This window comes from Primulina eburnea, chromosome 13 (genome assembly GCF_022965805.1).
Source record: "Primulina eburnea isolate SZY01 chromosome 13, ASM2296580v1, whole genome shotgun sequence".
Lineage (NCBI taxonomy): Eukaryota > Viridiplantae > Streptophyta > Magnoliopsida > Lamiales > Gesneriaceae > Primulina > Primulina eburnea.
The window spans coordinates 28,373,724-28,400,162 of NC_133113.1; the positions used below are offsets into that span (position 1 = coordinate 28,373,724).

The 26,439-nt window shown below is 37.0% G+C and overlaps 2 protein-coding genes and 1 long non-coding RNA gene across 3 annotated transcripts; 1 reads left to right on the forward strand and 2 right to left on the reverse strand.

Annotated features, from left to right (window-relative positions):
* Positions 1 to 793: 793 nt before the first annotated feature.
* On the reverse strand, positions 794 to 4,542 carry LOC140808944 (ruBisCO large subunit-binding protein subunit alpha). The gene is made up of 8 exons (XM_073166338.1): positions 4,317 to 4,542; positions 4,037 to 4,226; positions 3,403 to 3,524; positions 3,016 to 3,223; positions 2,762 to 2,907; positions 2,370 to 2,676; positions 1,644 to 2,095; positions 794 to 1,383 (listed from the first exon to the last, which is right to left on the reverse strand). The coding sequence occupies exons 1-8, from the start codon at positions 4,371 to 4,373 to the stop codon at positions 1,078 to 1,080; spliced, it is 1,788 nt and encodes a 595-aa protein (XP_073022439.1). The 5' UTR covers positions 4,374 to 4,542; the 3' UTR covers positions 794 to 1,077.
* A 2,010-nt stretch (positions 4,543 to 6,552) lies between these two features.
* LOC140809531 (uncharacterized) lies at positions 6,553 to 8,006 on the reverse strand. Its single transcript, XR_012113121.1, has 2 exons — positions 7,874 to 8,006; positions 6,553 to 6,983 (listed from the first exon to the last, which is right to left on the reverse strand). It is a non-coding gene; the product is annotated as an uncharacterized lncRNA (long non-coding RNA).
* Positions 8,007 to 21,362: 13,356 nt separating this feature from the next.
* LOC140810441 (uncharacterized) lies at positions 21,363 to 22,277 on the forward strand. The gene has a single exon (XM_073168298.1). The coding sequence runs from the start codon at positions 21,363 to 21,365 to the stop codon at positions 22,275 to 22,277; it is 915 nt and encodes a 304-aa protein (XP_073024399.1).
* Positions 22,278 to 26,439: the final 4,162 nt, after the last annotated feature.

The following is a 26,439-nucleotide window of genomic DNA, read 5'->3' on the forward strand; positions in this document are numbered from 1 at the left end:
ATTATTTATTCTTTCCAGATCATTCGGGAATCTCTGTCAACTTGAGCTCATGATAGCGATAATGATATCAAATTTGATAAGCCAAAAATAAAAATTCATAAAATTTCTTGGATAATTGACTAAAAAAAAAAGGAGAAGATTACAACATAACGTGTTATGAACCATAAAAAAAGATATGATAGACAGAATTCATAAAAAAAAATGATAACGAGTCAATACTCGGGTGCAATTTTCATTGAACACAATCATCCTATTTATAAGAGAAGATTACAACATACAAATCTTTACATATATTATCTTATCATATTTATCTTGATTACAAATTTAACTATATAAATATAAACATCTTCAATAAAAATATATTTATAAATTATAACAAGTCATTATTTAACTTAATGTTTTTCAATAATAAATTGTAACTCACGGTGGATTGGTCCGGCCCGCCGACCTGACGAGTTGAGAAATCCTCGACTAAGTCTAATTTAAAGTGGATTGTGGATTAGGTGGTCCTACTTGTTAGCCAAACTATCAAAAAATGAAAATCTTATATAATTCATTGAATTTGAGCATCTCATAAATAAATTTTTTTAGAAAATTTTAATAAAATTAATGATTTCACATTGACCAAAGATATTTGTACAAAAAATTCACAGCTTTCACTATATATATATATATATATATATATATATATATATATATATATATATAATTCAACTCTTCAATAATAAATGAAATGTAAATAAATATTATATATAGAGTAATACTGTAGTTTTTTAATGCAATGATGTATGATAAATAATGAAGGCAGCATACTTGCTAGATAATTGATACATCCATTAAGGCAGTATACTTAAGATAACTGATGCAACATCCGAGAAACAATAATTTATTATGTCACGGCTTTAACATTCAGATTCTCACCAAGAAACAAATTCCTAGAGTTCACGAAACAGATTAACTCGAGAGATAAAAAAAAAACCTTTTAGTCTCTTGTTCACCCCATCATCGATCAAGAACCATTGGACCCGATGGTAAATACTTTCAAAATTCCTACAAGAAAAGCAAAGCGATGCTTGATCACACTGAGTAGCTGCCCATACCTGGCGGGCCACCAGCAGCAGCTGCTAGTGGCATCTTTGGCTTAGGTTTCTCCACAACTATGGCTTGCGTGGTAAGCACCATTCCAGCAACCGAAGCAGCATTTTGCAGTGCACATCTTGTTACCTTAGCAGGGTCAATAACTCCAGCTTCTACCAAGTTCTCGTATGTGTCGGTCATTGCATTGTAACCAAACTCCCAATCGCTAGACTTCAATTTCTCCACGACCACCTCACCTTCGACTCCAGCATTTTGAGCAATCAACAATGCTGGTGCAACTAGGGCCTGCAATTTTTCACATTTAGAAACAGCAAACTGATTCGAGGCTATATTTTTCGATTGCTAGCGCTAATCACCTTCATTTCAGTTAACAATCTTGTCTCGAGTCATTTTCACCACCAAGGAGGTAAAATTGCCTATTTTAGTACAACTACTTATCCTTTACATTCAAGGAAAAGTGGAATTGAACCCACTGAGAAGACTAAAATGTATGAACTAATAATCAGTTGTAGCAAACTAAAATGGAAGATCAAAACACCTCATACCTTTTGAATTATATCGGCGCCTAATCTTTCATCGGCATCTTCAATCTTCTCCTTGATGGTTGGAACAACAGTTGATAGGTGCACTAATGCAGCACCGCCACCCGGCACAATGCCTTCCTCAATAGCAGCAAATGTTGCATTTTTGGCATCCTCAATACGAAGCTTGCGGTCCTCGAGCTCGGTCTCTGTTGCTGCACCAACCTTGATCACGGCAACCCCACCAGATAATTTTGCAATTCTTTCAGCAAGTTTCTCAGAATCATAAACTGACTCCGTCTCAGAGAGTTCCTTTTTAAGCTGAGCAATCCTAGCCTGGAGCTCATCTTTAGATGCAGCATCAGCAATGATGGTGGTTGAGTCTTTGCTAATGGTTATCTTTCTTGCTATACCCAACTGATCCACATCAGTGTTTTCCACAAGCAAGGCCAAATCAGTAGCTTGATATTCAGCCCCTGAAAATTGAAATATAAGAATGCAATGGTTGTAAATCTTCTCAACTGTGTATACTATCAAAAGCCGGGGATAGAAAACACGGTAGTGGATTAATAAAAATAAAAATTAGTATAACTTCGTAATTAATCGATGCTCTCATTCAAAAAATTGCCCCAATAAACCTTCTTCCTTTCACTCCTCACCAAGATTATTAAGGATCGGGTACTTTTCTTGTTGGCAGATATTATATATAAGAATCATCATGCAGTAGTCTTTCCAAAAAATTGTCTTTACCTGTCAAGATGGCAATATCTTGAAGAAGTGCTTTCCTTCTTTCTCCAAAACCCGGAGCTTTGATGGCAGCAACATTCAGAACACCCCTAAGCTTGTTTACAACAAGAGTTGCCAAAGCTTCTCCGGTGACATCTTCAGCAATGATGAGCAAAGGAGCTCGTAACTGAGTAGTCTTCTCAAGCAAGGGAATAATATCCTTAATGGCAGAAATCTTTTGGTCCGTGACTAATATTCTCGCATTCTCAAATTCAACAAGCAGCTTCTCTTGGTTGGTGACAAATTGCGGGGAGATGTATCCTCGATCAATCTGTAAACAACAAATAACACATTATGAAAAGGTGAGTATACGAGAAGAAGCAAAGAATAAGAAAATCTATTATATGCAAACAGACCTCCATTCCTTCTTCTACATCAACTGTGGTCTCAAAGGAAGATGATGACTCAATGGATAAGACACCATCTGGTCCAACCTTGTCAACAGCATCGGCAATCATTATCCCAATGGTATCATCATTTCCGGCAGAGATAGTGGCAATTGCTGCAATATTCACGCAGTGGTATTTTCAATATTAAGGCTATGGGTCTGTCAGCATTTAAAAATTTAGACATATTAAATCACAAAAATTATCCATAGAGAGATTAGTACCTTTGATATCATCACGACCTTTAATGGGCCTGGATTTTTTCTCAAGCTCATCAACCAAACCCTGCACAGTTTTATCAATACCTTTCTTCAATGAAACCGGATTTGCCCCGGAGGTAACACTTAGAAGGCCGAGTTTGATAATTTCACGAGCAAGGATGGATGCTGTAGTTGTCCCATCACCAGCAGAATCATTGGTCTTGCTAGCAACCTTCAAACACAATATAAAGCTTCAACATCAAGATTAATCGAAAATGATACAAGGGGAAACTTACAGAAAACATCAGGTATTAACAATCACTATTAAAAACTGTTAAATTCACAAAAAGCAATGGTGTTCAGTGTTCCTTCATGTTCATATGCTAGAGAGAAAACATTGGAAAAACAGACCTCCCTAATCAAAGCAGCACCAGCATTTTCCATAGCATCAGGCAATTCTATGGCTCGAGCAATGGTGACACCGTCGTTGACCACCTTTGGTGCCCCGTATTCATCAAGTACAACATTTCTTCCTGTGTAACGTAACATCGGAAAGACAAAAAATAAACAAACATCAGATGCATGCCAATAGCAAAACCATTAAACAGATGGACTGGTCCATAAACAATATCAATCTACAACAACTACAATTTTCTAACGAGAGGAAACTATAGAAACATCCAGAATAATCCATCACTCTTCATTCAAGCACAAAATAAATGTGGCAGCATGCCAAAATACTAAGATTAATCATTGAACGACAATTATCTAACGCAAACTAATCGCTCGCCAGACAACCAATGAGCAGATGTCGAGACCCACAACCACTTAATTTCCACTCGTATTAAAGGCAACTTAGATCAACCATAAAATTATCAAAAGACGTGAATTTCCACTCTTCCTTTAAAACCATCTACCCGAGACACATATGAAAACAAAGCAACATTCATCAGTTGCTCATAAATACTCCCTATTAAATATACATCCAACAGCTACAAATTCAATGTAATTTCACAGATTAAGCAATTCTTTTCAGAAAAATTACCCCTGGGTCCGAGAGTAAGGCCAACCGCATCAGCAAGCTTATCAATACCAGATTGCATAGCAGCCCTTGACTTCTGATCGAACGCAATTTCCTTAGCATTGGCCCTGACAACAAACCGATTCTTGACCTGCTTGTTCTCAAACTTCTGCCCCTGCTGTAATTGGCTCACTTTCCGGCCCTTCAATCCACCCTGTAACCGAAACCAAGAAATGTAAATGCATAAAACAACACAAAGCCGAGTAAAGAAAGAAAATCTAAGACAAACTCAAGAAAAAGCTACCCGTTTAGACGGAGAAGGGAGGAGCGCGGCGGTAGATATGGCATTAGCTGAAGCCATTCTCTAGGGAGAGTGTAAAACGGGTTTAGGTGGGCTCTTGGTGGTGCTGAAGCTGTGGATAAGGAAGGTGGCGCAGTGTGTTAGTTGAGAGTGAAAAATCGCAACTAGGGCTTATAGAGAGAGCGACGAATTCGAGAAGTTTCCACTCAATCTGATATCAGGCTTCGGAAATGTTACCTTTCACTATTTCTTAAATAATTTTCACTTTTATTTTTTTTTCCGCATTTTATATTTTCAAAAAATTTTTAATGTTTTTTTTAAATGATGCACTTTTGTGGAGTCGATGAATTTTTATTGACTTTTATGCAATCTCATAGAATTGTAAAACAAGTTTCATAGACTCTTATAGACTTTTTTTCAAGATTTTTGTAAAATTTTGTAAACTTTTTCAAAGAATTATGTGAATTTTGTAATTTATAAATGTAATTTATTTTTTATTATTTTTTTAAAAATAATAATTGGACATAGATAATCTCTTAGTAAAAATGAAGAGTAGCATAGCACCCTAGAATTAAATATTGTTTAATTAGTAAATATTATATATCTATTCTCTTTCATTAAGGTCAAGGGCCTTTTTATTTCAACTTCAGTCGTATAAATATTAATATTATATTTTTGTTTTTCTAGAAAAAATTCAACACATATTTTTATTTTTATTTTTATTATTTTAAAAATTCAAATATCAATTTAGTTTTTTCATAATTTCACTTTAGTCCATCGATAATGATTAAAAAGACTGTACACATGGATCGTGTGTGCAGAATAACTAGTATATATATATAGAGAGAGACATTTTCCCTATGTTCTAACTTTCTGTAACCTTTTTTTTTTAATCATAATATCATTTAGTAAATTAGTTATTGACAAAATTGTTATTTTCGAATAAATGTTATTTAAAAATTTAATGTGAGAATATTTTCGTAATTATTTTTTCCAAAATTAAAAACAAAGGCGGATATAGATTATTTTAATCTTTGCTATATTTCTATATAAAAGGAAAGATTATAAAAATTATAGAGTGTACGTATCATCGATATTTTGTAAAAAAAAATAGTATCAAATAACTGAAAATTTTATTTTTAATCTCAAATTTTAAAATATGTTTCATATATTATCTCAAACTCTTAACAAAATTTTGTACAATTCAGATATTTTAATGCTGAGATAAATATTTAAAAAAAAAACATAAGAATTAAACATCATTTGATTAGAATTTTTTGAAAATAAAAAGTAAATTAAATGAAGTAAAATTAACAGTTAGTTTAATTATCAATATTTTTATTTTATTTTATGCATTTTTCAATATTTATAAATTTAATTATAATTTTTTTTTGAATAACTGAGGTTCTAGATAATTTATTTTAGGAAGCAAGATTACAAATAAATTTACAAAAAAGAAATATATTAATAGAAGAATAGTATTTTCTATTAATATTAAAAAAAATAAAAATATACTCTTTTAAAAATATACATGATTTAAATTTTAGTCATCATGTGAAGTTGACTTTCATAAAAGGAAAAAAATGCATTTTTTATTTCTAAATTTTTGATTTTTTTAAAAAAAATTCACACGTCAAACACTTTTTATATTTGATATCTTTTATCTCACATGATAAATATTAAATATTTAAAATGAATTTATAATTGATTACATTATATTTATATAACAACTTGAACTAATTATTTTCGTAAAGTAAAGACGAATATGGAATAATTACTTTAAAATTTATTGTACAGTCACATATAGGCAGACTCGAACACAGGACATGACATGATGCATGGACATTGCACGCGTCCACTACACCATTGGTCCTTCTCTCCACCAATTAATCTGCTTGAATATGCATTACTTGTATAATACGTGGAACAATATGATTAGTTGAATGTCTCGCTTTTCCACCGACCACGACTCAGATTTGCCCTCTGAAGATGAATTCTACGCCCCTCTGAAATCGCGAATCCCGATTGCACGACACATCCCAAAAATAAAATTTAAAAAATTATAACACGATTTTATAAATTAATTTTGTGAAACCTATATTTTATTTGAGTAGTTGTGAACAAAAATTGAATGCATAGCATAGATTTTAGACAATCTTTATATTAATTTGACTATCCTGAAAACGACTCAAACATGAAACGACTTCAGGTTCAAAAAGAGTGAATGTTTTATTTCAAAAACTCATAAAAATACATTATGATTCATAAATATCACTTAGTAACCCCACCTACATAATAATTAGTAACATATACGGATATACCATTATTTGTCATTCCATATTTACAGTAACTTCTTTATTCATAAATATAAACAGCAACCAACTATATATATAAGTAAATTGTTTATAGTGATTAATTAGACTTTTCCGGGACTTTTATCGCCTTGATCGTTATTATTATGGCGATTGAAATCGGGTATGGAGTAGTAATGGTGATTATCCCCATCGAAACCGCTTAGACTGCCATCTTCTTCAAAACCATCCAGCTTGTCCATTTTCTCGTGCTTCTCAGCAAACATGGCTACCCTTCTTCCTTCGGCCATTGTGAGGATCAATAGCAACACAATCAACAGCACAGGGACTCTCATCTTGTTCTTGCCGCCCATTTTTCCTGTACACATATATACCATATACATAGAAATTGGTGTTGTTTGCATGGGAAAATAAAGGGACATGCATGCAAAGGGTGGGCTCGTGAATTTTATTTTATTTTATTTATTTTTTTTTAAAAAAAAGGAATGAAAGAAAAATTATTGTTCTATTAAATAATCGAAGTTGTGAGAATTTTCTTATGGATTGCTGACTGGTTCGATCGCTCTAATTTTCCTGATAATTAATTCATACCGTTTTAATGATGTATGATAGCTTACTGTAGTTTAGAAATTAAACAAATACGTCTAATATATTGTTTTAAAAACGAAGAGATCGTGATATTATAATATGGAGAATTTGATCTTTTTAAAAAAATGATTGGTGTCGTGTGTTACAATATCCAACTAAACTAATAAATAGTAACTTATAACTCAAGAGGTTACAACACCTTATAGACAAGACTTTTGGGATGATACTCTTCTTAGTTTTATAACTTAAGATTGGTACTCTCGTTGAAAGTTGGCATAGCGGAAGGAGCGACTTAGAAAAGGGCTACCATCATATCAGTGTCGATAAAAAAAAATTATAGACTGGATAAAGGTACATGATACGTATACTGAGTACTGAAAAGTGGATGAAAGACGTCGAAAGTGAGCAGCCGCCAATATCAGCTTCTCAAAGGGTCGATATTGTTATAATATCTCACACTGAAATATTAAACTAATAAATAATGACTTATAAACTCAAGATGTTACACAATCCCATAAACAAGCTATTTGAGATGATATTTTTTTGAGTTTATAACCTAACGGTGTGCGCGCGCACGTTTTTGCTCATTCTTTGCTCGATATATTTGTCCATCTACAGACTACAAGTATAATGAAGCTTTTAAAGAGAGAATTAACTTACAGACTGGAAGAAAGAAATCTGCAGGCTCCCTCTCTATATAGAATTTTGATTGCTCTGATAATTATGAAGGGATGAATTCATATATATAGTAGGTAGGATTTATCATAAAAATTGTTGATGGGGTCAATTTATATCCACTAAATGAGGCAAGATCAAGTGGGAGGTGCAACAACAGCAGTTGCCACAATTATCAAAATTATGACTAATTCCAATATTCATGCATTCATATATATGATGATTAATTCCAAAATGCAAAATAATCCGATCGAGTGAACGTAAACTATGCAATCGAATAATAGAAATTAGCTAGAGCTCAAATTTTATAATTTAAAATCGTTAAGTATCTAATAAAATTAATTATATACTTTATAATTTAATTCGCAAACCATTCACAAATGCATAGTTATTTGGGAACTTTGTTTGCATTTCATATCAGAGTAAATTTTTTGTGAGATAGTTTCACGATTCTTTATTCGTGAGATTGGTCAACATTACTATATTTATATTAAAAGTAATATTTTTAACATTAAAAAATAATATTTTTTTATAAGTGACTCTCAAATAAAATACCCGTCTAATAAAATTAATTCGTGAGATGAAGAGTTTTCTGGTTCAAAATTATTTTTTGTTTCATAATTGAACGAATAAATAGTTCCCTCGCACAATCCCAGTGGATGAATTTTGCCTAAAGTCAAAAGGCTACAGTGGAAACCCTGCTATTTTTTTTGCCTCATCACACATGATGTCAAATGTTGTACTGTTTACGCATTTATTCATATATCGGCAAAAACTTGTGTGAGACGATTTCACGAGTCATATTTTGTGAGACAGATCGATCTTATTTAGGTCATCAATGAAAAACTATTACTTTTTATGCTAAGAGCATTACTTTTTATTGTGAATATCGGTAGTGTTGACCTGTCTCACAAATAAAAATTCGTGAGACCGTCTCACAAGAGACCTACTCTTATATATAATATTATTTTAATTACTATAATTTTTTAATCATATGTAATTAATTTAATTTAAAGAAAAAATTATATTTAAGCATTTAATTTGTATTATTTGTTACTTGATTAAAAATTAGAGATCTTATTCGATCAGTGAAGGTTATATTGGTCAACTGTAGATAGTATAAATAATGCTCATTCTGTATTCTTCCTCTGTGAGTCTCTCATTCATCCATCCATTTTGGAATTCTTATACGTGTAGTGTAAATCTACTTTTGTGTATCAATTGAGTTTCCTTTTTTCCTTATATAACCTTCACTAATCTAATGGATTTGATGGCGGGTTTGAAATGACAAAATTACGGAGAATAAAAATAATAACGAGTTTAACTTTAATATATAATATAAATATACTGTCTTCCGATGGGGATTTTATTGAAATCTTAATAAGAGGATTTCAATGATTTCGAATACAATGATATAAATTCATAATATTTTTCATGTATATAATTGAAATTTTATTTATTTGAAATCGTTCCTCTTTATTTTCAACTCTTATGAATTGTTATAATGGATTTCAAATCATCGGAAAATAATAAAAATAAAGTAAAATTCATCAATCAAATCCAACTCTCAAATTCAAATTATTAATTCCACTGCAGAAATAAAATCCTCGCATGCATAGTTAGTGAGCATTATGCATGACAGTAACCCCACCAATAATTTCGCTAGAATGTTCACACGTTTCATTGTATATCCATAAATAATGATCGATAACTTCATGAAGTTCAATCTTGTATTTTCCATCTCTGATTTTATGTTCGAACAAAAAAAAAGCAAACACTGGTAGAATTTCTTTGATTTACTTCGCATATTCAATGAAGTAATAGGTATATAATTGCCGAAGTAGACGCACGTGAAGTAATAGATAATCATTTTACTTCACATTATCACCAAAGTCGTATCCAAGAAATTAGCGAAGTCTTTGGTCGAAATTAGATTGATGCTGAAGTAAAACAACGTCTTCTACATCGTCGATTTCGTAAAGTGCAGAAGTAATAGCTTATATATAACTGCATAGTATACATTGAATGACGAAATAAATGTGTTGTATAACTTCACAAGTTTTGCATTTTGTGAGTAATTGATGCAAATGACTTCGCTATTATGGAACTACATTCTAATTAGCGACGGTTTTTGTGATATAGACCGTCGCAAATTAGCGACGGTTTTTCTTACCGTCGCTAATTAGCCAACGTTTAAATATAAACCGTCGCTAATTAGCGACATATTTACTTGTACCGTCGCTAATTAGCGACTGTTAATATTTGATCTTTTATTATTTCACAATTTATATTTAATTACAAAGTAGTAGATTTAAAAGACTTTATTTTTTGCATTATAGTGAAGTAATTAATAGAGAACGACTTCGCTTGGTGAAGTAATTAATAGAGATCGACTTCGCAATTATTGAGTTGTGGTGAAGTAATTCTTTCTTTAACTTCGACACAATTTTAATATGACGAGTTATTTTATATTTTATTACTTCATCCCTTAAGGGAAATTAATTGAAATTAGGGTTCATTGTTTTACTTCACTAAATTTAAGTTTCAATTTTTTGTAACTTTTCACTTCATTAAAACTATTCTGTCAAAGTAAACTGATACAAAAAATTAGAAGTGAAGCCCGTGTTTTTTAAATTGTGAAGTAAAAAATAATGTTTTACTTCGCCACTGTTATTACCGAAGTTGGTTGATATATACTACTTCATAATTAATCATTGCCGCAGTAACTAGTAGCGAAGTAAAAGCCAAAAATTCTACTAATAAAATATCTTGAAATCAATGGAAAATTAAATCTGTCGTAATTTTGCTTGATTTTTTTTCCATTCTGCAACGATGGTTTATTTACTAAATAAGAAATAAAATTTTTTCAATTACAATTTATTTTTATATTATTAATCTATCAGGATCTAAGATAGTTTTTAGAGTAGGTGAATAAACTCTTTAAATTTTTTTTAAAACTTGAGCTGACTCTCTGTTAATGTCTATTTCTTGACTGATTATACATATTTTTGTGTGTGTGTCTATATATATATATATATATATATATATATATATATATATATATATATATATATATATATATATATATTCGAGTTAGAGTGGAGAGGGAGGTGAATAAAAAAATCTTTCTAAAATATTTGAAAACTTTAAAGTATTCTTACCAGTTTTTAAGTTGTTACAAAGTATTCTTGAACGGCTAGATTTAATGGACCACGGTGAATATAAAACAAGAGTGGAAACAATCCGGTTAGGATAGTGATAAGCACCATGACTGTCAGTTTAATAAGAAGCCGTCTGAAAATTTTATATGAAAGAATGTGAAATTGCGTAGGTAAAGAAAAAAAATTAATGGCTACTCGGAGATAAAACTCTTACATCACCTATTCTTACAATTATGAAGGTTTTTATTAAAAGATTTTGGTTTTACAACGTCTTGTAATAGTCTGCTTCAGTCAGGACTTACCGGCCACTGTCTAAACTGAAATCCTTAGTGATTAATTACTTTACAAAGCTTGGATGTTTAATAATTCTCAATTCACCGGAAAACACAACAAATAAAAATGACACAACTGTTAACTTTGTAATGGTTTGACTTGGTTGAAGTTTGCACAAATTGATCCTTGAATATCTAATATATTTTATATAAGCGTGTGCTTTCAATGATCAGTGAGAAAGAAGGATAGTGTGAACAATTTGTTTATTGATCTTCTTACTTGTTGAGATGGTGTGCAACAAGACTGAAACCATCTAGAGACTTATCAGCATTATAGCCCGAATGCGGTCCAACAAGATTTTGAGAATTTTAATATATGATGAATAAAGTATCGTTCACACGAAGAGTTTAATATTTAAAAGTATATAAAGTACTCTAATAAAAATAATGTTAACTTTATTTAGGAATTCAATAATGGGTTGGATTAATTATTTAAAAAGAAACTACTATCAAACAAGCGTAAATAACAAGAATTTAATGAGAAAAAGAATCTAGATGTTTGATTTCACTTGATTATCCACTATATTTAATTCATAATGATGTTTACATTCGTAAATTAATCTTGTTTATTAGCCAAAAATACTTAATCATTTAAATTCTCTTAATCAAGTAATAAATAAATTTACCATCGAATAACAATTTTTATATTATTCCTATATAAATATAACATCAAAATCTACGTACGTGTAAATGATTTTTCTTATACAGTCTTCGATGTGGTTATACGATGTTAGAACTATATAAATATCAACGATATGTTTCATATGATCTTAAGTTTGGATTTCCTCTCCCAAGTGATATATCTCAATTATTTTATCAAATAATCTGTAGCCGATAAATCGAAGGCATTAAAAAACTTGATAACACTGATAAATGAAGAGGAATTTAATCATTTAAATAAAAAAGTCATAAACATAATTTCAACTAAGCTGCGTCGTTTTTTCTAGAAAATAAAATTAAATCATAATGAAAAGAAAAGAAAAACAAGTCATGCTTTCAATCTTAGAAGAAGAGAAGAATATAAATGAAGTCGAATATGCTTATCCATCCCCGAATTCCGGGTTCTTCTTATTCGTACCACGGCTCATTTGCTCCCAAAATCTTCTGCTTGGTCCTCTCTCATTTGACGTTTTTTGTTATGTCGTGTTTGCTCTCGTTCCTTCCATGCGTTCCATGATATCTGCTTAATATCCCTTAAAAGCTGTCCAAATCCTCTGAAAAACCCCAAAGTGAGTGTTTTTTCTTTTCAAAACTCGAATAGTTTCTACTTTAGCTCTATTTTCACATGACTTTAGTTGCTGAGGCGCATGTTTATTCTTTCTCGGAACTGATTCTGTGTGGATGAGGCACTGAGGCGCCTTTTTGTTGAAGCACCGGGCGCGCGGTGTCAAGATATATAGTTCTTATGAGGAGTGTTTATTCAAGAATTATACCAAGTATTGTAATTAAAATTGTTAATTATCGTTCTTTCTTGTTGATCTGTAATTAAGCTACACTTGCACTTCCTTTGTTCGATCGACCAGTGATCACGAGAACAAATCAAATACACGAACAATTAAACCACAATCCTTTGGAACTCACGCTTCTTGCACGTACACTAGAACTCACACACTCACCCCAAGAAAACACGCAACGATTACGTGGTTCGGTCCTTATCAGAGACCTACATCCACGGAGAAACACCACCAATCTTTATTGAATTCCAGAAGAGTTTGTAAATTGTAATACATGGAGTCTACTAATTCAGCAAGAAAGAAGTTGTTTGTCACGAAAATTTGCGGGCGTGCCAGGCACGTGTTCGTGCCAAATGTGAATTAATCTGACTTCGTTTACCAAGCGTTGTGAATCTCGATTCGGTCGTAAGTTCTAACTCCTTCGAAATGGCTCCAAACTAAACGCATAAACTGTGGAAATAAAGAAATTATGCAGGGAATCCATGAACAACATCAAACTTAAATATGTTGTTATGAAATTTGATCCACATTTTACAAGAAAGTCGAAGGAATACATAAAAATTCAAATACTTGGCTGCTGGAAATTGAAATAAACAAACGTAGAATTGATGGAATTCTGCAGAAACTTTGCTGTGTATTTTTGTGTTGATTTGTCGGGGGGCCCTTTCTGATTCCTCCATCTGCCTTTGTCACACTCCACGAGAAGTTTCAACCGCACTCCACGATTACTCCACGTCTTCCATATTGGGTAATGGAGGTAACCGGCCGCAACTTTCTTTCACTGGGTCAACTGCAACTCTGATAGGCTTTATCTCTTGGGCTTCTCTTTTGGGCTTCTCTAAAAAAATTAATTTTAGGCACAACAATTGCCCCCCTAGCCAATTTGGGCCAATGGCCAATTTGGCCCAATTTGGCTATTTTTAATAATTCAAATATATGTGGCCTATTTACAAGTTGGCCCATTTACATAATACGATATATATGAGGAGGAAGAGGAGGAAGATGATAAAAAGAAAGCAAACAGTGTATTCACAATACCATGCTTCCCAAACTTCTTCCTTGTTCTTCTTCCCCCAAACCCTCCAATTCTTCGCTGCTTTCACAACCTATTCTCCTTCACTTTTAGATAACTACTCAACCACTCACGGAGATCTCATTTCCAATATCACCACCGATTACATCGCCTTTGTAATGTCATCCAAGTTTCTGAAAATTTCCATCATCAATCTCTTTTACATCAAGTCCCACCTTCTCAAGGTAGGTATAATTCAGCATTTTTCTCAATCCTCCATTACAAAAACATTGTAGAATATGTGACATTTCATGCTGCACTCAAGATGTTTGTGAATATGCCTGAATAAGTTTTTGATGAGCAACCCCTTGCAACACCCACTGCAAGTTATCTTAAATAATCTGCTTTCAATGTTTTCAACTTTTCAGGATTCAAGCCGCACTTGTTCGGAGACGTTGATTCAAGTGGGAGATTTCAAAGCACAAAGAGAGAGGTTGGACAGTATGCACTCTGAGAGAAAGATTATTCTAACAACTTTCCAATAGAAGAATGTGAACTTTGACTCCAAGGAAAAGCTAGTAAAGAAATTGGAGGCCGAACTTGCTCAGCATAAAACCGACATGATGGCCCTTCTGCATGACAATGAAGCCTTGAAAGTTTTCTCCGATAAGCTCAAGGCCAATATCCAGCACTTGGGTGATGATCTAGTGCAACAAAGCATGCTTACCAGCAGTGGGAAGACCCCTTGAAAGCAGCATAACATACTCGTGCAGAGTGTCTGTCCAAGTGGGAGGAATTGCGCCATCTTGACCTTTCTTGAATGCTCACGCACCACCATTAACATTTCATTTTAGTATTTTGTTTGATGTTCGGACCAGACCACCCTGTGGTAGATCTTTTGATTGGTTGTATTTCTTTGCCATGATTTGGCGTAATGTTGAATTTTGGATGTTGGATAATACCTGGAAATCGAACTTTGTTGATGGAGTTATGTTATATCTGTTGCTTGGGTTTGTCCACTGGTGTTTGCACATATTTGTATTTCCGGGATGTCACGTTTACAAGGGAAACTCTGCCCGGATTTCTGTAAAATAATTAAAAACAACGGCTAAATAGCCTGTTTTCTTCAATATTATCACAATATACAATCACCATTGCTCACTATCACCCATACTTTCCAAACAACATCAAAGTATCGGAATATGTAATAAACGTGCTCTACACGTCATCAATTCGACTATCAAGACAACACATAATTCCTCTCAAAAACCATATCAGCTGCAAAGGATTCCATGAGCAATGATTTTATTTATTCACAATGCTCCATCCATATTTACAAACAAATTCAGCAAGGAATGGCTTAAAAGCCTATTCCTCGCATATTTACAGAAACTTTCTACGAGTCAATATCTCAAAATTAGCCAAAGTGGCTATCCAGCCTACTTTGTACAATACTTCTCATCTATTCCATCTTTATAAAACCTCTGTCTCCGGCTGTCGATCTTTCATCTGAGCCGGAGCTAAGATTAAATCCTCCATTTGTAACTCTTTCTCCTTGCTACCTCCATATTCCTCCTCAAATATTTTCTTTTCTTTGAATGATTCCTCCACCTTAGATCTGCGCTCAACAGCTTTTTCCCTCAACAAACGGCGTTTTTGGGTTCGAGAAAGCGGTTTTGGGAACTTTGGATGCTCCACCCATTTCCATACACCATTGGGGATTGCTCTGGGAGGAATAACAAAACGAGATTTTCTTTCATATCTATTATCGGTGTCTAGAGGTGGTGGCCTCTGTATTAGCTTCTGGAATGACTGTCGGTCACTTATTCCCTCGCCATTCATTGACCCATGAAATGAAACTTTGCCGAGGTGCTGGTTCTCCGGCCTTTTGGCCATGGATCCCCTACTGTACCTCATATTCCTCCCACTATAATATATATCATCTCCACTGTGACAGCGGCATTTTCCATGAAAAGTTTCTGTCTTGTTCTCCTTTACCTCAAACATCATTTTCCGAGGCAGTGTGGCATACCAAATAAAAACAGTACTATTCAATGAATTGGGAAACAAACGTAACTTGTAGTTGGAAAAATTATCCAAATTTGCTAGTTCCCCACACTGTATTGTAAACCACGCCACATGTTCTACGTTAGATTGACGGTCTTCCCCCGAGTATAAAGTAAAGTCTGAAATGTGATATCCTCGTGGGTAAGGATTTTCACGATCAACAACATCGGGGTATGGCTTATGAAACTCTGGTCGGTTGAATGGCCTCACTCCCGGGCCATACAACTCTTGAATAACATCATGTACAGCCTCGGAGTCCAAGACTGGAGTTTTTCGCAATGGGTGCGGGGAATAATTTGCCCCCCGAGTGTTATTCCCCGAACCTGGAACTGAACACCCATGCATTTCCCCATCACCATACATCTCTGGATGCTTGCTAGGAGAAGTGACAGCGGACATATTCCCTGCTACTTGTTTACCGTTACTGTAATTTTGGTATTTCAACCCCAACTCCTCGTCCTTTTTGTGTGGATGAGTATATCTTCCTTCCTTGGTAGATTCAAGAATCGGTGCTTCCCCCAAGCGGCGACTTTCACCTGCTTGAGAAACCCCTGATCCTTGGCCTTGATCTTTTAGCAATTTAACGTCAGTTTCTTGAAGTTCAACATTTTCTGGTGTAACAGCCTCTCCTTTTGCAGACTTCCTCCATTCCTTCACTTCCGCCACAAATTCCATCATAACAGTAGCGAAAGTTTGGGTTATTTCTCTGAGATCACTGCGGATGTTTTTCTCCATGGCCAACATAAAGTTCAGTGAAGGTCCATCACTACCAGAAATAGCAATTCCTTCCTTCATAGTCTCTTCCTCGAACTGGTGAACAAGTCTTTCAACAGTTCTTCTATCTGCATCAGTTTCTTCTTCCTGTGAGCGATGAACTTTCCCCTGTGATGGAGGAATTCCCTCATTCTTCTCAGTACGCTTTGGAGGCATTTGGTCCCACTGGGCGTGCCAACTTGTTTGTCACGAAAATTTGCGGGCGTGCCAGGCACGTGTTCGTGCCAAATGTGAATTAATCTGACTTCGTTTACCAAGCGTTGTGAATCTCGATTCGGTCGTAAGTTCTAACTCCTTCGAAATGGCTCCAAACTAAACGCATAAACTGTGGAAATAAAGAAATTATGCAGGGAATCCATGAACAACATCAAACTTAAATATGTTGTTATGAAATTTGATCCACATTTTACAAGAAAGTCGAAGGAATACATAAAAATTCAAATACTTGGCTGCTGGAAATTGAAATAAACAAACGTAGAATTGATGGAATTCTGCAGAAACTTTGCTGTGTATTTTTGTGTTGATTTGTCGGGGGGCCCTTTCTGATTCCTCCATCTGCCTTTGTCACACTCCACGAGAAGTTTCAACCGCACTCCACGATTACTCCACGTCTTCCATATTGGGTAATGGAGGTAACCGGCCGCAACTTTCTTTCACTGGGTCAACTGCAACTCTGATAGGCTTTATCTCTTGGGCTTCTCTTTTGGGCTTCTCTAAAAAAATTAATTTTAGGCACAACAGAAGTATTACAAGATTTGATCAAGCTTATTCCCTTGAATCTCCTTCTCCTTGAGCACCTCGGTATATTCCTCTCCTTCTGTGTTTAATTGTTTCACCAGATTTCTGTCTGTGCTTTCTTTCTGGAAGCTTGTTCTTCTTGTTGAACTTGAAGCCGAAGCAGAAGACCAACCAAAATCCCCCCCTTTTTTCTTTTTATCTGTTACCCCTTACCCGCAATACCTGTTTCTTTCTTTTTGTTTATGGACTTTTCTTTCTTACTAATATTGTTTGGCCCAGCTCCTTCCTCCCTCATGGTTATTGGGCTTCATCCTGTTGTAGCCCATCACCTTCCAGACCAAGCTTTTCAGAAACCTGTTCTACAAAAATAATCCGGAATTTATATAGAATTCAGTAATGGTTTGTTTGTTTGTTTTTTTTTTATATCAATTAACTAAGAACAAGTAAACCGCAAGCACATACAATTAATGCAAATTGATGAGAGAGAATATCTAGAGATTTATTTTCACTTAGTTTACACGTCATTTACTTCCGATTGAATTTAAAAATGTAAACTTAAATGATGATGTATGTAAATGTTCGTTCTTATCTATGCTCCGACGGAGTTATATGCCTTCCTAATGATATAAATACCCAACATTGTATTTTTTGTGTTATTAACCTTAATCACCTCTCTCAAGTGATAAATTGTGATAATTATATCAATTACTTTATGATCAGTAAATTGGAGGCATTAAATATAAAAAAAACACATATAAGAATTATATCATGTAAATAAATGAGTTGTAAACACCGTTTAAAATCAAACTACGTCATTCCACAGTCCACACCATAAAAAATCAGTTCATCTTGCAAAAGAAATAAAATCAAGGTATGTTTGTAAATTTAAACATTAATATAAGAATTTAAGAAGAAAAGAACGACAGTGACGAAGCCAAAGTTGCTTCTCCATCCCCGGATTCTACGTGACTACGTCTTCGTCTTTGTTCCAACTTCCAAGTTCTTTGCTCTCCAATTCTTTCTCGTGTGATTCCTGTAAAGATCCGATTTTAGCCATGCCATTATAATTGTAAGGAAATTATTTTTATTGGATTTTTTGTATAAGATATGCTGAAATCTTGGTCAAGCCAATTTAAATCTACACCTTGCAAGCATATTTTCGAAATTAGAAAGGAGATTCTTGCAAAATTTGAATATCCTACAAATTCAAAGAATTGAGGCATGATATTTGCTAGAGAAATTTCGAGATCCTACTAGATTGCATGCCTAGGATTTGAGATGGATAAATACAAGGAACATGGAAGATAAATCATCAAACTTGGGCACAAAATCCTTACTCTTGGCCACATAGATTTCGAATCAATCAAGGACATTGGATCAGGATATAAATCTCACAATAAAGGAAGCAGAATTTTCGAAATATTGGCAAGAAATTGGAGTCAAATATGGAGAGATTTGGAGCAAATTTTGGTATGATTTAAGTACCAAGTTTAGACCCACCATCCTCCCCTATAAATACCCCATCAGGCATAGCCATTATCACACCCATAATTTCGAAATCCCTTGCTGAAGTTCACGAAATTCAGCAGCCTCCCCATAGCCAAACTCTGCCCGAAAATCATTCAAGAATTCAAGCCGAAGGTCTGTCCGAAGAAGGAGCAAGAAACGACCCTATTTTCGAGCCTAGCCACCACGTTTTTACCATCAATAATCATTGTAAGTGGGCTATTTTTAAACTTTAAAATCTCGAATTTATGCATACATGTTTTCGATTTTTACAAGAAAAATAAATAGTCGAGTACAATTTTCTTTCTACTCCTTTCTTGTATTGTCATACGATTTTAAATGCACTGTGAGGAGTCGACTGTATACGGGTGGGAATCCCAACCACGACGTACCCTTACGCGGTGGGGGACATAACCGCTATACGGCCTCGCCCCCTTAGAGGAATAAAAATTAGGGACTGACGTCAGTAAACCGTAGAAAGTAGATGAGTCGCAGTGTCGGGTCAATATTATGCATGTTTACGAAGTACATATGGAACTCATGTTTTATGTTCGAAATTTTATGCATGTTGTCTTTATTGTGCTCGATTTTCCCCCATTTACTGAGTATTCCCAATATACTCACCCCTCTTACAACCCTTCCCAGATAAGCCCGAAGAAGAACTCGAGGATGAGGAGTCCAAACAGTTCTGGGGATGGTGAACGCTAAAGGAATCTAGTTTAAGTTAATTTATTTCAGTATAAGCTGCATTGCCAAGGTGAACTACCAGCTGACTCAACATGGTGAAGCACTGAAGAACAAGATCAAGGAAAACATGAAGGGGTACGAACTGCGCCACCAGTGTACCGTAGATCTATTGGACGAGGCAGAGGCAGACGTTCAGGAGTGGAAGGCGCAGGTGGCCCAGCTCAATGCAGAGAATGCTCAGCTTACTACAGAGAATGCCCAACTCACCCACATGGTGGAGATACTGCAAGAGGAAGAGCCGGAGGAGGAGCCGGAAGAAGAAGCACCTGTTGAGATAGATGAGCCTATAGCTGCCATAGGAGATGGAGAGATAGACGATTAGATTTCCTTAGTTACCTTTCCTTATTACTAGGAGTTTATCCTTCCATTGTTGCTATTTTATTTTCAGTCAGCATGACTTATTTCTATTCAGTACGCTTTGTTCATTCAGTTGTTTCTTTAAATTCGAAAATTAATAAAATATGATTATTATTTATCTCAGTCGTGCATCTATATTCAAGTTATGTTTGTTTATTTACTCAGTTGTTCCAGCATAACTTATCTATTCAATCTTGTCGATTTGTACAACAAATTCTTAGAAGCGTTTAACTTGTAGGAAATGGCCGGTAGACCACTGAGACAGAACCGCAACCCCCGTTATGCTAACAACAACAACAACAACAACAACACTAATGAAGAAGGCAACGGGCCTCCACCTCAGTTCAATCTCAATCAAGCAGACCTAATGGCTATAGCCACGATCGTGGCGACGACACTTCAGGGGTTAGTGAACCCGAATGCTAATCAACAGTCCCCACCTCCACCACAGCATGGTGTCAAGTTTCATTATGAGTCACTACGCAAAAACAGGTGTCCAACTTTCAGTGGCGCAACTGATCCTGAAGTTAGCCAGAGTTGGCTAAAGAGTGTAGAAACTCAGTTGAGACTGTTGGAAGTCCCGGATGCACTAAAAGTGGACGTGATAGTGCCCTTCCTGGAAGACAAGGCAGCTAAATGGTGGGAAGCAGTCTCGTCAGCCATGACCGCTGCTGGGCCAATCACATGGCGTATCTTCCGAGAAACATTTCTGAAACAGTATTACCCGGCAGAAGTCAGAATGCAGAAGCTAAGTGAATTTGAAAATTTCATTCAGGCTCCAGACATGTCAGTGGTGGAATACACCTCTCAGTTCAATGCCCTCGGGTCTTATGCTCCAGCAATCATGGCAGACGAAGTTCTGAAATTGCACCGCTTTAACAAAGGATTGAACAGTAGGATCCAGTCAGCTCTAGCGGTCTACCAACCTGCCAAATTTTCAGATTTGATGGGTGCGGCTATCCGAGCCGATGCTGATATTCGTCGAAGAGAAGGGGAAAATAGGAACAAGCGACCCCTTAACAGCCAGCCTTCTCTAGGGAGACCAGTGTTCAAGAGGCCCAATCAGTCAGGTGGACCTCCCTCCGGGCAATCCCCCGCTACTAACTATCAAGGACTCAAGCCATGCTCAACATGTGGCTTCAAGCACTCCGGGGAATGCCGAAGGGCCAGCGGTGTATGCTTTGGATGTGGGAAAGCGGGACACCGAATTGCAGAATGTCCTACCGCCGCAACCAACCAGCAGGGCCAAATAGAGGAACTGGGCCAAATACGGGAGCAGGCCCTAGTAAACCAATGGAGGACAAACCCAATGCTAGGATCTTTGCCATGACTCAGGAAGAGGCTGACGACGCAACTGAAGTAGTGTCAGGTACCATTCTAATTCAATCAGTACCTGCCTATGCATTATTTGACTGCGGTGCTACACATTCCTTTATGTCTAAGAGGTTTGCTAAGAAGTTAGGAGATAAGCCTGATAAACTAACTGAACCCCTCCGAATAGCCACACCTACTAATAGAGCCGTCGAAACCGACGAGATTTTCAGAGACTGTAAAATCAGTATTAGTGATCAGACTTTTAGCGCCGACTTGATACAGTTGATCATGGTCGATTTCGACGTAATCTTAGGAATGGATTGGTTGGCAAGAAACAGTGCAATAGTAGATTGTAAAGGGAAGAGAGTTAAACTCATAACCACAGAGCAGAAGGAAGTTGTGTTTCATGGTAAATCCAAGGAACGGAAGTTGCTACTTTCCGCAGCTCAAGCTTGGAAAGCCATGAAATCCGGAGAAGACATCTACCTAGCAATGGTCAGTGAGGCAAAAGAAGAAGTCGAGCTGAAACTGGAGGACATCCCGGTAGTGAGAGATTTTCCAGATGTTTTCCCAGAAGAACTCTCAGGGACGGTCCCGGACCGCGAAGTGGAGTTTGAAATCAACCTGGTTCCTGGTGCGGCCCCAATCTCTAAGGCACCGTACAGAATGGCACCGGCCGAACTCAAGGAGTTAAATGAACAACTCCAGGAATTGCTAGATAAAAGGCAGATTCGACCAAGTGTGTCCCCATGGGGAGCTCCAGTACTCTTCGTAAAGAAGAAAGACGGAAGTATGAGATTATGCATCCACTACAGTGAATTGAACAAGATCACAATCAAGAACAGGTACCCTCTACCTCGGATAGAAGATCTGTTCGATCAGCTTAAAGGAGCCGCCGTCTTTTCTAAACTGGATCTCAGGACATGATATCACCAATTGAAGGTCAGGGCTGAAGACATTCCCAAGACAGCCTTTCGAACCAGATACGGGCACTATGAATTCACAGTGATGCCCTTTGGTCTGACCAACGCACCAGCAGCATTCATGGACCTTATGAACAGAGTGTTCAAGCCATTCCTGGATCAGTTCATAGTGGTATTCATCGATGATATTCTCGTCTATTCTCCTGACGAGGCGAGCCACGAAGAGCACCTTCACCTTGCTCTGCAAATCTTAAGAGAGAATAAGCTCTATGCTAAGTTTAGCAAGTGTGAATTCCGGCTGAGAAGTGTGTCATTTCTAGGACACGTGATCTCGAGAACAGGAGTGTCAGTGGATCCAAGGAAAGTAGAGGCGATTACAGAGTGGCCGAGACCGAAGAACGCCACCGATATCAGAAGCTTCCTGGGATTGGCAGGGTATTACCGAAAATTCGTCGAAGGGTTCTCCTCGATAGCTGTGCCACTGACGAAGCTCACACAAAAAAATTCTAAATTCACCTGGAGTGAGGATTGCGAGAAAAGTTTCCAGACACTGAAAGAGAAAATCGCATCCACACCAGTGCTGATCTTGCCAGCAGAAAATAAAGATTTCACTATTTACAGTGACGCCTCTAAGGACGGCCTAGGGTGCATACTCATGCAAGAAGGAAGAGTGATTGCTTATGCGTCAAGACAGTTGAAACCGCACGAGCAGAATTATCCTACTCATGACCTGGAGCTAGCAGCAGTTGTCTTCGCCTTAAAGATTTGGAGGCACTATCTCTATGGTGCTAAATGTGAAATCTTCACAGACCATCAGAGCCTCAAGTACTTGTTCGCCCAGAAAGAACTTAACATGAGGCAAAGGCGATGGATCGAACTCCTGAAGGACTATGACTTGACCATAAGATACCATCCGGGTAAGGCAAACAAAGTGGCTGATGCGCTAAGTCGAAAGGGCCCAGGCAAGATAACTCTAGCGTCCCTCTCTGCCCACCCATGCCTACAGGAGACCGTCAAGTTAAACCAGGATCGAGACCCGGTACTTACTAAAATTAAGGAGCAGGTCAGAGAAGGGAAGTCTCAGGAGCATCAGATTGATGACAAGGGAATCTTGTGGATGAAAGGGAGACTGTGTGTGCCCGACAGTGATAACCTTCGCCGAGAGATAATGGCAGAGGCGCACAAGTCAAAATTCTCAGTCCATCCAGGCAGTACGAAAATGTACAGGGACCTCAAGAACAGTTTCTGGTGGAATGACATGAAGAGAGATGTAGCCGAATTCGTCTCCAGATGTCAGGTATGCCAGCAGGTCAAAGCAGAACACCAGCGACCTGGAGGATTACTGCAACCTCTGGAGATTCCCGAATAGAAATGGGAACACATCTCCATGGATTTTGTGGTAGGATTGCCAAGGTCTAGGCAGAGCCACGACGGTATATGGGTGATCGTGGATAGACTCACAAAGACCGCACAATTCCTACCCGTCCGCATGAACTACAATCTCGATAAGTTGGCTTCTCTGTACATGGACAACATTGTGAGGCTGCATGGAGTGCCAGTGAGCATTCTATCCGATAGAGATCCGAGGTTCGCCTCGCGCTTTTGGAAGAGCTTTCAAGAGGCCATGGGAACGAAAGTGACCCTAAGTACGGCCTATCATCCTCAAACCGATGGGCAAACGGAGAGAACCATACAGACTTTAGAGGATATGCTGCGAGCATGCGCTCTTGAATTCAGTAGCAACTGGAGCACTCATCTACCCTTAATTGAGTTTGCTTATAACAACAACTATCACAGCAGCATCGGAATGGCTCCGTACGAAGCCCTTTATCGAAGGAAATGTCGGTCACCACTTTATTGGGATGAAGTGGGAGAAAAAGCCATGGTGGGACCCGAGCTAGTACAGATGACAGTGGATAAGGTTAAAATTGTCCGAGAAAAGCTCAAGGCAGCTCAAGACCGACAGAAGAGCTGGGCAGATCTTAAAAGAAGACCTGTAGAGTTCAGCGTGGGCGAGAAAGCTTATGTGAAAGTATCGCCTATGAGAGGAGTTGCCCGATTCAGCAAGGCCGGAAAATTGAACCCTCGATATGTTGGACCCTTTGAAATCTTGGAAAAAGTGGGCACGCTAGCATGCAGGCTGGCACTGCCACCCAACATGTCAAGGATACACAACGTGTTCCATGTGTCCCAACTAAGAAGGTACATTCCAGACCCGAGTCACGTGTTGGAGGTAGAACCACTCATAATTGAAGGGAACTTGGGGAAAGAACTGAAATACGAAGAAGTCCCCATTAGGATCGTGGACACCAAGGAACAAGTCCTCAGACGACGTATCATTCCCTACGTCAAAGTGCAGTGGTCCAACCATACTGAGCGCGAAGCAACTTGGGAAGTTGAAGAAAAGATGCGAAAAGGTTATCCCTACCTATTTGGTGACCAAGACAGCTCAAGTTTCGAGGACGAAACTTCTCATAAGGAGGGAGGGATGTAAAGATCCGATTTTAGCCATGCAATTATAATTGTAAGTAAATTATTTTTATTGGATTTTTTGTATAAGATATGCTGAAATCTTGGTCAAGCCAATTTAAATCTACACCTTGCAAGCATATTTTCGAAATTAGAAAGGAGATTCTTGCAAAATTTGAATTTCCTACAAATTCAAAGAATTGAGGCATGATATTTGCTAGAGAAATTTCGAGATCCTACTAGATTGCATGCCTAGGATTTGAGATGGATAAATACAAGGAACATGGAAGATAAATCATCAAACTTGGGCACAAAATCCTTACTCTTGGCCACATAGATTTCGAATCAATCAAGGACATTGGATCAGGATATAAATCTCACAATATAGGAAGCAGAATTTTCGAAATATTGGCAAGAAATTGGAGTCAAATATGGAGAGATTTGGAGCAATTTTGGTATGATTTAAGTACCAAGTTTAGACCCACCATCCTCCCCTATAAATACCCCATCAGGCATAGCCATTATCACACCCATAATTTCGAAAACCCTTGCTGAAGTTCACGAAATTCAGCAGCCTCCCCATAGCCAAACTCTGCCCGAAAATCATTCAAGAATTCAAGCCGAAGGTCTGTCCGAAGAAGGAGCAAGAAACGACCCTATTTTCGAGCCTAGCCACCACGTTTTTACCATCAATAATCATTGTAAGTGGGCTATTTTTAAACTTTAAAATCTCGAATTTATGCATACATGTTTTCGATTTTTACAAGAAAAATAAATAGTCGAGTACAATTTTCTTTCTACTCCTTTCTTGTATTGTCATACGATTTTAAATGCACTGTGAGGAGTCGACTGTATACGGGTGGGAATCCCAACCACGACGTACCCTTACGTGGTGGGGGACATAACCACTATACGGCCTCGCCCCCTTAGAGGAGTAAAAATTAGGGACTGACGTCAGTAAACCGTAGAAAGTAGATGAGTCGCAGTGTCGGGTCAATATTATGCATGTTTACGAAGTACGTATGGAACTCATGTTTTATGTTCGAAATTTTATGCATGTTGTCTTTATTGTGCTCGATTTTCCCCCATTTACTGAGTATTCCCAAAATACTCACCCCCCTTACAACCCTTCCCAGATAAGCCCGAAGAAGAACTCGAGGATGAGGAGTCCGAACAGTTCTGGGGATGGAGAACGCTAAAGGAATCTAGTTTAAGTTAATTTATTTCAGTGTTTACGTTTCCGCATTTAAAACTCTGTCGTCTTATTTATTTCGTTATTGTAAAGACAATTTTATTGGAGGTTATGATTTATAAACTGGTTTCGGTTTACACTGTGCTACGAAAGGCTTGTTGTTTTTAATTGTGTGATTGATAAACAACGCCGATGTCGACTAACCCCGGTCTCGGGGCGTGACAATTCCCTTGATCGATCTCGTGATTTCTGCTCGTGTTATGTGTTCAGCGTCTTCTCTTCGTCCCATCCCTCAAGTTTTGATGATATCCCTTCTTAAAAAGATTCACTGGTCTCGTAGGCCAGGATTCTAGAGTTTTTTCTCGCACAGGAGTGTCGGCGCTGAGTGAGTGGCACACGGGCACCTCCTGCTTGCACAATTTCTTGTCGCGTCTCAATGTCAGACGCTAAAGCGCCATGTGCTCGACACTTAGTCGCATGTCCCGTGGTGCTTCGTCCTTGTTTC

Excerpts from the sequence above, each read along its gene's own strand:
- LOC140808944 (XM_073166338.1), bottom strand. The coding sequence starts at position 4,373 with ATGGCTTCAGCTAATGCCATATCTACCGCCGCGCTCCTCCCTTCTCCG. Across the intron at positions 4,227-4,316 it reads TCCCTTCTCCGTCTAAACGG|GGTGGATTGAAGGGCCGGAA; the intron begins GTAGCTTTTTCT and ends TTTCGGTTACAG. Across the intron at positions 1,384-1,643 it reads GCGCCGATATAATTCAAAAG|GCCCTAGTTGCACCAGCATT; the intron begins GTATGAGGTGTT and ends GAAAAATTGCAG.
- LOC140810441 (XM_073168298.1), top strand. The coding sequence starts at position 21,363 with ATGACTCAGGAAGAGGCTGACGACGCAACTGAAGTAGTGTCAGGTACC.